Source organism: Rhizomucor pusillus, assembly GCF_041956525.1.
Source record: "Rhizomucor pusillus strain CBS 183.67 unplaced genomic scaffold VTP01scaffold_17, whole genome shotgun sequence".
Classification (NCBI taxonomy): Eukaryota; Fungi; Mucoromycota; class Mucoromycetes; order Mucorales; family Lichtheimiaceae; genus Rhizomucor; species Rhizomucor pusillus.
Genome location: NW_027192159.1, coordinates 355,317 through 366,867, shown reverse-complemented (window position 1 = coordinate 366,867; position 11,551 = coordinate 355,317). Strand labels below are relative to the sequence as shown.

Sequence of the window (11,551 nt, the reverse complement as noted above, 5' to 3'; positions counted from 1 at the left end):
GGCCGACGCTGCAACTGTCACCATTCGCACTCGCAAGTTCATGACGAACCGCTTGCTCCAGCGCAGACAAATGGTTGTTGACGTTATTCACCCCGGTCGTCCCACCATCTCTCGTGATGAGCTCCGCGAGAAGCTCGCCAAAATGTACAAGGCCGAGAAGGACGTCGTCTCTGTCTTCGGCTTCAAGACCCAGTTTGGTGGCGGAAAGACCACTGGCTTCGGCTTGATCTACGACTCTGTCGAATCCTTGAAGAAGTTCGAACCCAAGTACCGTTTGGTCAGAGTAAGTCATCAGAGGAGAATTGGGTCCGAGAAATATGAGTAGAGCGGATCGATCATTAATGCGGCATTGATAACAATAGATCGGCTTGGCTGAAGCTCCCAAGGGTGGTCGCAAGCAGCGCAAGGAAAAGAAGAACCGTGCCAAGAAGTTCCGTGGCACCAAGAAGGTCAAGGCTGCCTCTGCTGGCAAGAAATAAGTTGTTCCTTGGCTACGTATCTGTATCCTTCAAAAATTGTTTATATACGGCTCGAACAAAGCATCTTCTTCCATTTCATCGCCTGATACAGAACTACTTTGTGCACTGTTGTTGTAGTAGTAGTAGAAGGATTGACGGGGAAATCGAGATATAGTTTGCAACTATCGTGTCATAAGGATACTGTAAACGGATCAATCAACGCTAGATGAATCGAGACTACTGCTGCAATGACTCGTTTGATCTCTGAGTCGTGTAGTTCAGCTATCAAAAAGGCAAAGATTAATCAAGTAGTCATTCGAACATGCCTTGTATCTGTTGTATTCTCCGTGGAGATCGAGACTATGTTAGCAGTGCCATTTGGATCGGTATCGTATCTCTTATTGTATAATGAACTTGCTTTGGAGACTGTAATTATTTCTTGTTTTGCTACGTGCTCAGCAACATAACTAATCATCAATTATGGTTGGATACTAATGAAAGCGCGAGAGATAATTAGCGATTTCCATGGTTATAAAGGATCACATTATTATTTCTGGTTATCTCTGCAAAATATATGTTATCGTTATTGTTTATGTACCTGGTGCGTCAGTGTACTTTAGGCACCCACGACTTCGGGGTATTCCATGCGGATAGCGGAATTCCAAATTTGGCACAGCCAAGTAAATCCTCACACACTGCCGTGAATGAAGCTTCCACTTTAATTAGTCAAAGGTGAGACACACAACCATCCGTTGCATCAAGGAAAGAGTATTGATTCATCCATCCAACAGACCGCAATGCAGATCTTTGTCAAGACCCTTACTGGCAAGACCATCACCCTTGAGGTCGAGAGGTGTGTACAGTGATGGAAGCAAACCAGCAGCAGCATTCGGCCTAATGTACGCCATTCTTCCCAATGTAGCTCTGACTCTATTGAGAATGTCAAGCAAAAGATTCAGGACAAGGAAGGTTCGTTGACGTGGAAATGCAGCAGCAGAGAATGGCTTAAAAAATGAGTATGAATGGGGTGTATTGAACATTACATTCAAATTAGGTATTCCCCCGGATCAGCAGCGTTTGATTTTCGCCGGCAAGCAGCTTGAAGATGGCCGCACCCTCTCCGACTACAACATTCAGAAGGAGTCCACCCTCCACCTTGTGTTGCGTCTCCGTGGTGGTATCATCGAGCCCTCCTTGAAGGCCCTTGCCTCCAAGTACAACTGCGAAAAGAACATTTGCCGCAAGTGCTATGCTCGTCTTCCCCCTCGTGCCACCAACTGCCGCAAGAGAAAGTGTGGCCACTCCAACCAGCTCCGTCCCAAGAAGAAGCTCAAATAAACGACTCGCTTGTTTGCTTGCTTGCTTTGCAAGAGCTATATTATGCTTTTTTATTCAATAAAAAGGCAACATTGTTTTTAAGGAATAAACAACAAAGAAAATTATTATTTATATACACATGTTTGCGGATAGCAGAAACTGTCTATTAGTACTTGACACGAAGACGTTCTACAGGGAATTTGCGTGCCAGGAATTCATGTACAGGGCCGAGCACCACAAGTTTCTCCCATGCAAGTGCAGCAAAGATATTGCCTACACACAATCCCCACAGACGCCAGCGGAAGTGGGTTGGCATGACATTGTGACCCAGAGGTGTGTTGTACGGTTCCACGTAGGTCGGCGGAGGAGTGTATCCAAACTGCTCGAGAACAGACTTGGTACCACACTCGAAACGGAAGAGACATCCAAATCGGTTGGGGTCTGCCAGCGTCCAGTAAGATACAATGGCAATGTAAAGCAACCAGAGGAACACAAGCGGATAGTTGCGCCACCAGCTCTTGCGGAACTTGTAGCCAAAGTTGAACACGGCTGCGTTGTTGATGAATTGGAACAGACACACCAGCGCAAGCACTTCGGCTTCATAGTTGTCAGCCAGCAACCACCATTTGGAAAGGTTGACTGCCGAGCTATCAAATTCGTTGCAGCGGAACCAGGCTACAGAAAAAAAGAAAAAGAATTAGCCATCAGAAAAAAAATGTAACACTTATCATGCATAAACATTTGTATACTTACGTTGCTTGAACAGCATGACAAACGCGCCAATCAAGAAAAGCCAGTTGATAGCCACCAAACCCCAGCAGGAAGCCAAAGTTTGTGGACCGAGCAATCGGGCAGTAGGTCTTTGAGGTGCCAAGTGCTTCGCGGCCTTGGACTGGGAGACGGCCCAGGTCAAGAACACAGTGATAAAGACATCAATGGCAATCCAGACGTTCTGAGACATGGTGATAGAGAAGTAGAAGGTGTAGATCTTAAGCATCATCATGACTTGGCCGTAAACTAGCAAAAGAGAAGTCAATAAAACGTTCAATACGTTGAAAAACTAGAGTATGTGAATGTAACTTACGGATAAGGTACTTGTATCCAGTAAGAGAGGTAGCCAGAGCACCTCTGCCTTGTCTGATAAGTTCAACGCAAGACTTGACACTTCTGATACTTGTGCTGAAAGGCGATACAATAGAGGCTTCGGCGTCGGACATGGCAATACCGACGTGTGCGGCACGGAGAGCACCGCAGTCGTTACCACCATCACCAGTCATTGCAGTGATACCTCGTTCCATATGTAGCTGAATGCATTGGACCTTGCCGTTAGGAGTCATACGAGCGAAAACACGGATATCCAAAAGGTATTTGCGGATCAAATCATGGTCGACGAGCCAGTGGAAAGCTTTGCCGGTCACGGCCAGTTCAACAGGTTGGGAGCTTGCAAGATATTCATCCACGTCAATTTCCTTGGTAGACTCTGGGTGGTCGACATCGGTCCAGACAACCTTGTCCTGCTTGAGATCCAAGTCACCGAGAAGAACAGTTGCGCCGGGCTCAGTCATGCCACACTGGCGGGAGATGTAAACACCGGTCAATGCAGTGTCACCAGTAATCATGACAGTGCGAGTAGCACCGCGCTTCAATTCGGCAATGTTTTCGGTAGTATCGGGCTTCAATTGGTTCTTGAACACGATAAGGCCAACGAAATCAATGTTCTGTTCCATCTGGTCTCTGTTCCAGTTCCGGAAAGCTTCCTTGCCGCCGATAGCATCAAGGTCAAGTTCGCGGTGAGCCAATGCAAGTACGTAGCATCCGTGACGAGCGAGATCAGCAGTAACAGCATCGTAGTCCTTTGGAATCGAATCGGGGTTCGACAAGTCCTTGATCTTTTCATACGCACCCTTGACAAACACGTGAATCTTATTTGTGAGAGTATCCAAAATCGCAACCGACATGGACATTCTAGCGTGCACAAATTCGAAACGCTTCAGGACATGGACAGGTGCAGTGACTTCACCGGGAGCGGTAGCAGGAGGGCTGAAAGTATCGACGTACTCATCCTCATCCTTGCTCTCGTGAGCCTTGCTTTCAAGCTTCCACTTTGACGAACGGAACATTTCAATATCGACAGGGTTGCCAATGAACTGATCGTTCAAGATGGTAACTGCGTGGCACGTGGCGATACCCATCTGCATAAGCCGAGGAATATCTTCGATCTTTACCTTGTGATCATCGAACCGAGGCTCAACGTTATCCTTGCGCTGCTGCACCACGTCGTTGACATTGACGATGGGCTGGGCACCAAAGAATTCAAGACCTTCCTTGGTCAATGTGCCGGTCTTGTCAAAACAGAACAACTGGACCTTGCCAGCCATCAAAATACGAGGCAAGTCGACACAGAAAATCTTTTTGTTTCGCAAACGGCCGGCAGCGACGGACTGACCAACAACCAAGGCGGCAGGGAGCAAAGGAGACAAAAGCTGCGCAATAGCAAACATGGCATAGAACCAAGCGGCAGTGCCCTTTGCATACAACCAGATAGCAAGACCGAGGCAGACAACACCGCAGCAGAGCAGGATCAAGATAACAATCTTGATTTGCTCGTCAAATACAAAGGATACACGAGTAGGGAAGAGAATCTTCTTGACGAGTTCGCCCTTATCAGTAGCGGTACCAGTTCGAACAACCAAAGCAGTGACGGGACGGTCATGTTCGGTACGTTGGGCTTGCGAGATAGTAGTACCTGCAAAGATGGTGTGGATCTTGCTAGCACCGATCGGATCATATTGGGTTTCATCGTCGTTTCGAAGGGGGAACTTGCGGATGGGCAACGGTTCACCAGTCAACGAACTTTCATCAGCCACAATGTTGCCGCTCAAGATAACACCATCGACTGGAGTCGTCTTGTTCTCTGCAACTTCAAACACATCACCAGGCACAAGGCTTGCAGTAGAGAGCTCTTGCCACTCGCCATCACGCAATACTTTGCAGTTGTCGGTGAACTCTGCCATCTTCTTGATACGTCGCTCAGACTTTAGACGGACAAACACCTTGACGATGGCAGACAAGAGGATGACAGCCGTGTCGGCGATACCAACCTGCCCTGTAAAAAAAATGCGTTAATCATGAACGGATATATATCGAGGGGGAAGATAGTCAACTTACAGTAGGCAAAGTAGTAAAAGAGCCACAGGACAGTAAACTGGTAAATGTAAAAGAAGGACGAGAACTCGCGGAGGATAGCCATTGGGATATTTGGCACGTAGACTTCAATGAAATTAGGACCAATGAGTTCTTCGCGTTTGGCTGCTTCGTCAGTCGTAAGACCTCCGGTCAGGGACGCAAGTTCGGCGTTGGTGCTGCCGAGATCGAATTCGTGAGGTGTAAACAACTGAGTCTCCGGGTGGTAAACGTAACGAGTGCACTGGTACACAAAGTACTTGACACCGGTTCTGGTCTTTTTCAGTCGCGAAGTCGATACAACAACATCGAGTCCAAAGATGCGCTTGAACTTTTGCTCGAACCAACGGACGGTGTCCATAATGGGATCATTTTCTTCCACAAAGACAATCGCTAGATAGAAATAATCAGATCAGCATCGAACAAATAAACTCCGAGATATGAGTTGGATAAACGTACCTGGTTCGTCCTTTTCGATTTGCACGTATTGGCCCTCGTCGTAAGTACATTGGATACGGAAAAAGTTCGACAAGCGGCTCTTGAAGACAACCAAGGCTGCAAACCAAAAGAAGAAGATGTACCACATGCCAATAAAAGTGCTTGGCTGGACGATGCCGTCGCCGCGGAAAAGGATGTAGTCATAGTAGTAGTCGCGCGTGAGCATGATCATGTAAGCGACCATACCGATTGTCTGGAGAATGTAAAGCACAAAGACAAGTATACCAAGCGGGTCGCGCTTGTAAGCCTTGATGGTCATCTTTTCTTCGGGTTCAAGCTTTGCCAAGTAGGAAGAAGTGTCATCATTTTCCAATTCCTGTTGTATGCGGACAAGTAGGGAAGGAAACAAAACTTAATGATACAGCATTCTAAAGGATAGCAAGCAAAATAATACTACTTACTGACTGATCGGGCTTAGCAGCCTTCTTTTCTTCATTCGAGCCGCTTTCATAGTACTCATCCACGCGAGACTGCTGCTGGCGACGATACTTTAGCTTAATGACTCTTTCCCTCATTTGCTTGTAAGCAGTCCATCCAAGCAAGCTTGCGACGCAGGATCCATAAAAGACATAGAGTGCAATGAAGACCGGTTCATGGAAGTTGAGTTTGCCATAGTCCGGGGTAGGACATTTACCCCACATCATTGAATACGGATTGGGCACCCACGAAGGGATGTTTCCGATGCCGATAGCAGCAGCGCAGGTGTCATAGGGCTGGCTGCTGTTGTCAGAATCAAAGTTCACAATGTTTACAGTCTGAGTATCTTGGCATGGATACAGATCGCCAACGAGGTCAGGAGCTCCAGGACAGGCACAGGCAGAAACCAAGTTGGAAGGACAGGATTCGCGGCAAGAGCCATCAACGCAAAAAGTCAAGCCAGGCGCGCACGATGGTCGCACTTGTTCTGGACACTGGCTAATATCACGAACACAGATACGGGGGCACTGATATGCGTAGTAAGTCGGTAAAGGACATTCAGTTCCATTAGGGTAGTATCCATTGACTGGTAAACGAATATCATATGGTCAAAACAAAAGATCCAAAAAATAATAATAATCACGCTTTTGATCCTGCCACTGCTTCTAGAATTTCATTTACCTTCGTTCCAAGCTGGGGTTGAGGTTACAGAATTTACAAAGAGTAAGGATAACAGCGCTGGTAGCGCTAGGGAATACGGATATTTCATGACAGCATGCAAAAGGTAAAAAAGGTGTGAAACGATTCAGAGAAAAACAGAAAATCAGAAAAAATTTAAACATCTGAGCGAAAAAATCGTCGCATCCAGTCGACACTTTGCCTATGTCGTCATGTAAACTGTTTTTGGGAGGGAATCCACCCTTGCCCTTCTTCTCCGCAAGTCAAGGGACAAAGGGTCTGCCCGCATTCTTTAAGAATTTTTAGCCCTTCGCTCTGCGTGTCCTGCAAGCAAACGCAGGAGGCGGTGTAAACAATTGGCTTCTCGATTGATTTGACAGTCTTTTTGCTGATTGAAGCTTCGTTGCTTCCGCAGAACGGCACCGTCGAGTCACAACGATATAGCTATTCTTTGGGAATATACCCTTTCTTCAGAAAAGTTTGTGTGACACAGAAAGACAGAAAACTCGGGCGCAGTTTGAATTTTTTGTTCTGCCCATTTCCGAAGACAAGAGCGAAGATTCGGGCCAGACAGTTGCAGCCCATTGCAAACATAACGAAGTTCTTACATTATATGATCCCCGGGTCTTTTTCAAGTCCTTCTTGGCTTTATTCTGAGGTCACATGTCTATGCCAGTTTATACAGCCGCAGTGCGATCGAGAACCGATGAATAAGGTTGACAGCTCCCGGATATACCGCCTTATTCGTTGCAGTCACAGCCGATCGAGCCTGTGCGACCCTCGAGTCAATTGCCCTGAGAGTTTGTGTACAAAGGTGCGTTGCCCTGATGACCCATGAAAATTCCTTCCTTTTGCTCACGCCTATTCGGCCACACCTTAATTCACCCCTGGATAAACAGGTGAAACCGGCAAAATCAGCGGCTGCTTAGCAAAGGCATTGGAAAAGAATATAGTTTCTCTGCTGCTGCCACTATTAAGATCACGACGGTGATCGATCCCCGTCCTGGTCTGAATGCTCGAAATTCCCACCGCTGACAAAGTAAATTTTACTACTAGTACGCCAAATTTTCATCTCAGGCACATCAGTGCCTTAATTCCTTGCCTCACTGATGCTACAAAAGCAAAAGTCTGGCCTGGTTGCCTGCTGCGTACTGTACTAGGGACTTGACATCGCACATACAGAAACCTTATTTAGGTTACCGGCCACAAGCTTCGAATTTTCACGCGGCTGTGCCAATGGTCATTTTCATTGTCAGCGCATAAGGAGGGCGTGCCCGTCGTAATTTCTTCTTTCGATGAACCCACCAATTGACAATTAGTGTGATCTTCTGCTATATATAACTAATCTTTTGCTGGTATCGATGCAATAGCAGACTAAGAATTATGACAATAATGAATAAGAACGACTTGCAGTGTCCATGGTGTAATCCTATCTATGGACAACTGAATCCATGACAACAATGCCTATGCAGTAGCAAGATCACGGAAGCCGTATCCGTGGCGACTGTACAGTAATGGCAGTAATGACAGTAATATGGATCATGTCAAACGCTGGCCGTGGTAGAATACGGCCGAAGTTGAGGCAGACACAAGATATATGAACTTTAGAATCAGTTAAGACAGAATCTAATAAGATGCCTTTTGTGTAAGATATTCTAGTCAACCAAGTTATGCTCTATTGATCTCGAAGAGTAATTCATAGTTTTCATAGTTCCTCGCTACAGTGTAGACTTTATCAATACAAAATTATCGACGTTGTCGAAAACTCCAGCTACACGCATATCGCTTTCTGTGACGAACGTTCTTTTCATTTCATGTGTATCTGGATACAGAACATTCCTTGCGACATGAACTTTTCGACAGTGTTGAGCGGAACTGAATTTAAGCGACTTATTGGTTTATGTGACAGCTCGTCACACCTTATATGCGGGCGTCCCTGACCGCAGGGACTTCAGGGTGCTCCTTGACAATATCATGGAAGCTCGTAAGGGTGTGCAAGTGTAGGTTGGTGTCGTTCACCAGGTCTGAGGCTGCAATTGGTGTCCATCGTTTCGGACAGCGTGGAGGACGGCCAGAAGACAGTACGCCATATAGCGCGCCAGGGCGGCATGAACGTCGTCAAACTCGTTCTGAATTGTGCATAGTGCCGTTCGGCATGCTATGGCATGGTTGATAAGGGTGCTGGAGTGGCCCTGTCCCGTTTGGATAGCCGCCGTGCCATGCTCTGGGGGGTAGTCGTTGTCGACTTCTACCGCAAAACGGGCTAATGAGTAAGGCGCGGTATATGGGTCAGCCTCAGGTGGGTATTCCAATCCGACGAACTACAGGAAGCGTATCTTCGTGGAGTTCGACGACATCATTGTTGCTTGAAAAGTTCATGTTCTTTGCCGGTAATTTTGTGATATTTATAGGCTGTAAAGAGACTTTGCAAGCGAGAGAGATTAGTGAAGAATCTTTAAGAATGACGAGAATTCATTGGCTTGACAAAGCTAAGTGTAACAGTAACAGCAGTGGATGGTTTGCCAGTATCGAAACTACTACACTCCGCTGGCGACTGATATCTATCAGGGCCAGGTCAGGTGACACACGGAAGGAACACGCATATCATCTGCTTCAGCACCCAGACGGTCCATTAGAAAATATGTTCGACGAACACGATGACGACGATCGCCAGTTTCTTATTCAACATAACGATATGCAGAGCCACTCTGACCAGTTAGAGCATATGGAACCACTCGCTATCGGAGGTGAGTGACAACACCGTAGTGTCATGAAGGTGTTTTGAAACTGAATTGGCAAATCTTGGTAACTGCAGATCAGCGCCTTGAACGAAAGATTGGCTGGGTGACAGGAGCAATAGTTAATGCGAGCTATATTATCGGTGCCGGTATATTCGTTGGTCCTTCACTGACGCTGGGCCTGCTTGGCTCTGGAGGAATGCTGCTAGTAATGTGGTTCTGCGGAGCACTGCTGGCCATGGCAGGCACTTGGACGTTTGCCGAGCTCGGTACTATGGTAAGCTCAAGAGGAATGGGGTTTTAACTTGTAGCATGGAAAATAAAGAAAAGAAACGATATACCTGCTCTAGTTACCACGTAGGTTAGTTTTCCTTTATTCTTTCTCTTTCTCTGTGTATTCGCATAATTGCTTTTTAGACATCATGTATTGACTATATCGGAATTCAAAGTGGTGGAGAGCTTGGGTACTTGGAGTATTGCTACAGAGAACCCAAGTATCTTCTGGCATATATGTTCACAATGTGGAGCCTGATGAATCGCTCCAGCGGCGTTGCAGCTCAAGGTCGGCAAAGCTGAACTGATGGCAGGCAATATGCAAATTGCCTCTTCTCTGCCATGTGATTATTGCTGATTCTAGAATAACTTGTGCAGGAATGGTATTTGGATCTTACTTAAACTATGCGATCCATGGCCCAGAATACAAGTCAGATTGGGCTGAAAGAGGATGGGCTTGTGAGTCGTCAGATTACCGAAATATCCACCGACTACATCGTTGCTTACAAAAGGTTGAATTCAGTACTTGGAGCAACGCTTTTAACAGCCGTCAATGTCACATCTGTCAAGGCAAGCCCTGCTGCTATATGATGCTTACAAGAGGGAATCTTATGCTCTGTCGTTCTGCTATAGACACCAATGAGAATCATGACTGTCTTGACAACAATCAAGTTTGCTATCTTGACCCTTATTTTATGCGTCGGATTACTCGCTGCTGTTGGAGTATTACCAAGGGATCCGCAGGCTGGGATGAATTTATCATTCACCGGAACAACCACTGACATTGGTCCCTACGCCTCGGCTCTGTACTATGTCCGTTTGTATAAACGAATGCTAAGCATAAAGATCAACTCACCATGTAACCGTTCCTGCCTTGCAGGTTATGAACAGCTATAGCGGATGGCATAATTTGAATAACATCATGGATGAAGTTAAAGTAAGTTATATTCCCAATGCATGATCGAACCCTTTTTATAAACGAAAAGGGAATCAACACAAGTTTGTGCGTTTGTCATCAATAACCGCGCAATATAGGATCCTATCAAAAGTCTGCCGAAAGCATCAGCTGCTGCTTTAGGCTCGGTTGCTTTCTTGTACTTGGCAGCCAACGCTGCATATCTGGTTGTGTTGCCGCTCGATGTTATGAAAGACTCGGAGTTTGTCGTCGCTGCAGCGTTGTAAGTATAGTGTTGACCTTGGTTTTCTTTCTTTTCTTTTTGTTCTCTTACCAGGTCCATCTTACCGGAAATACCAGCTTCACCGAGTCTTTGGGTGAGAACTTTGCATCCACGATCCTGCCCGTATTAATTGCCTTGGGCGCCCTTGGATGCGCTGAAGCAATTGCATTCTCAGGGGGCCGCATAATCATGGAGACTGCCCGAGCGGGCCTGCTACCGTATGGTAGAACGTTGGGACACGTGAACCCACGTTTGAAAAGCCCCGTGAATGCCTATTTGCTGCAGTACGCACTGACCATCTTGTTCACTGTGGCGCTGCCTCCAGGCGGTGTCTATAAATTCATCATCCAATTCATCGCGTATCCGGTCTATGTATGTCCAACGTCGCAGTGGAGTGAGCACTTTTAAACGGACATATCTACCTGTCTACTAGGTCTTTTACTTTCTGATAACGGCGGGATTGTTGATACTGCGAAAACGTGAACCAAATGCGAATCGTCCCATCAAAGCACCGTTACCTTTCGTGTGGGCATTCTTGGCATTCTGCGCCTACGCGCTCATCTTCGTCTTCATACCCGTAGAGAATCCATATTATCCATACTGGGGTAAGAAGATACGATTCGATACTGGTAACATTCCGATGATTCACACTACATTTACACAAAAGTTCCTTACGTCTCTGCAATTATATCCCTCGGTGTATATTCCTTGATGTGGGTAAGTTGGTCGTGAATAAAGGAATCAAACAATATACAGACATATCCCGTTATCTTTTCGATAACGACCTTCTGTTAGTATCACCAAGTCGTCG

General features: G+C 46.3%; 5 protein-coding genes across 5 annotated transcripts; 3 read left to right on the top strand and 2 right to left on the bottom strand.

The window, feature by feature from the left end:
* Positions 1-70: 70 nt before the first annotated feature.
* Positions 71-479, top strand: VTP01DRAFT_3602 (40S ribosomal protein eS24; the record flags this gene model as incomplete). The annotated part of the gene is made up of 2 exons (XM_069382192.1): positions 71-283; positions 363-479. 2 exons carry the CDS (start codon positions 71-73, stop codon positions 477-479), a joined length of 330 nt encoding a protein of 109 aa, XP_069236344.1.
* A 29-nt stretch (positions 480-508) lies between these two features.
* VTP01DRAFT_3601 (uncharacterized protein) lies at positions 509-933 on the bottom strand (the record flags this gene model as incomplete). Its single annotated transcript, XM_069382191.1, has 2 exons — positions 509-640; positions 781-933. 2 exons carry the CDS (start codon positions 931-933, stop codon positions 509-511), a joined length of 285 nt encoding a protein of 94 aa, XP_069236343.1.
* Positions 934-1,255: 322 nt separating this feature from the next.
* Positions 1,256-1,796, top strand: VTP01DRAFT_3600 (uncharacterized protein; the record flags this gene model as incomplete). Its single annotated transcript, XM_069382190.1, has 3 exons — positions 1,256-1,311; positions 1,381-1,427; positions 1,513-1,796. 3 exons carry the CDS (start codon positions 1,256-1,258, stop codon positions 1,794-1,796), a joined length of 387 nt encoding a protein of 128 aa, XP_069236342.1.
* A 145-nt stretch (positions 1,797-1,941) lies between these two features.
* Positions 1,942-6,642, bottom strand: VTP01DRAFT_3599 (uncharacterized protein; the record flags this gene model as incomplete). Its single annotated transcript, XM_069382187.1, has 7 exons — positions 1,942-2,450; positions 2,529-2,792; positions 2,860-4,881; positions 4,944-5,351; positions 5,418-5,772; positions 5,858-6,459; positions 6,555-6,642. 7 exons carry the CDS (start codon positions 6,640-6,642, stop codon positions 1,942-1,944), a joined length of 4,248 nt encoding a protein of 1,415 aa, XP_069236341.1.
* Positions 6,643-8,398: 1,756 nt separating this feature from the next.
* VTP01DRAFT_3598 (uncharacterized protein) lies at positions 8,399-11,452 on the top strand (the record flags this gene model as incomplete). The annotated part of the gene is made up of 16 exons (XM_069382186.1): positions 8,399-8,483; positions 8,556-8,632; positions 8,696-8,782; positions 8,845-8,941; positions 9,041-9,298; positions 9,367-9,566; positions 9,640-9,650; positions 9,707-9,783; positions 9,835-9,876; positions 9,941-10,021; positions 10,086-10,132; positions 10,196-10,375; positions 10,443-10,499; positions 10,598-10,740; positions 10,818-11,112; positions 11,174-11,452. The coding sequence occupies 16 exons, from the start codon at positions 8,399-8,401 to the stop codon at positions 11,450-11,452; spliced, it is 2,016 nt and encodes a 671-aa protein (XP_069236340.1).
* Between the last annotated feature and the right edge of the window lie 99 nt (positions 11,453-11,551).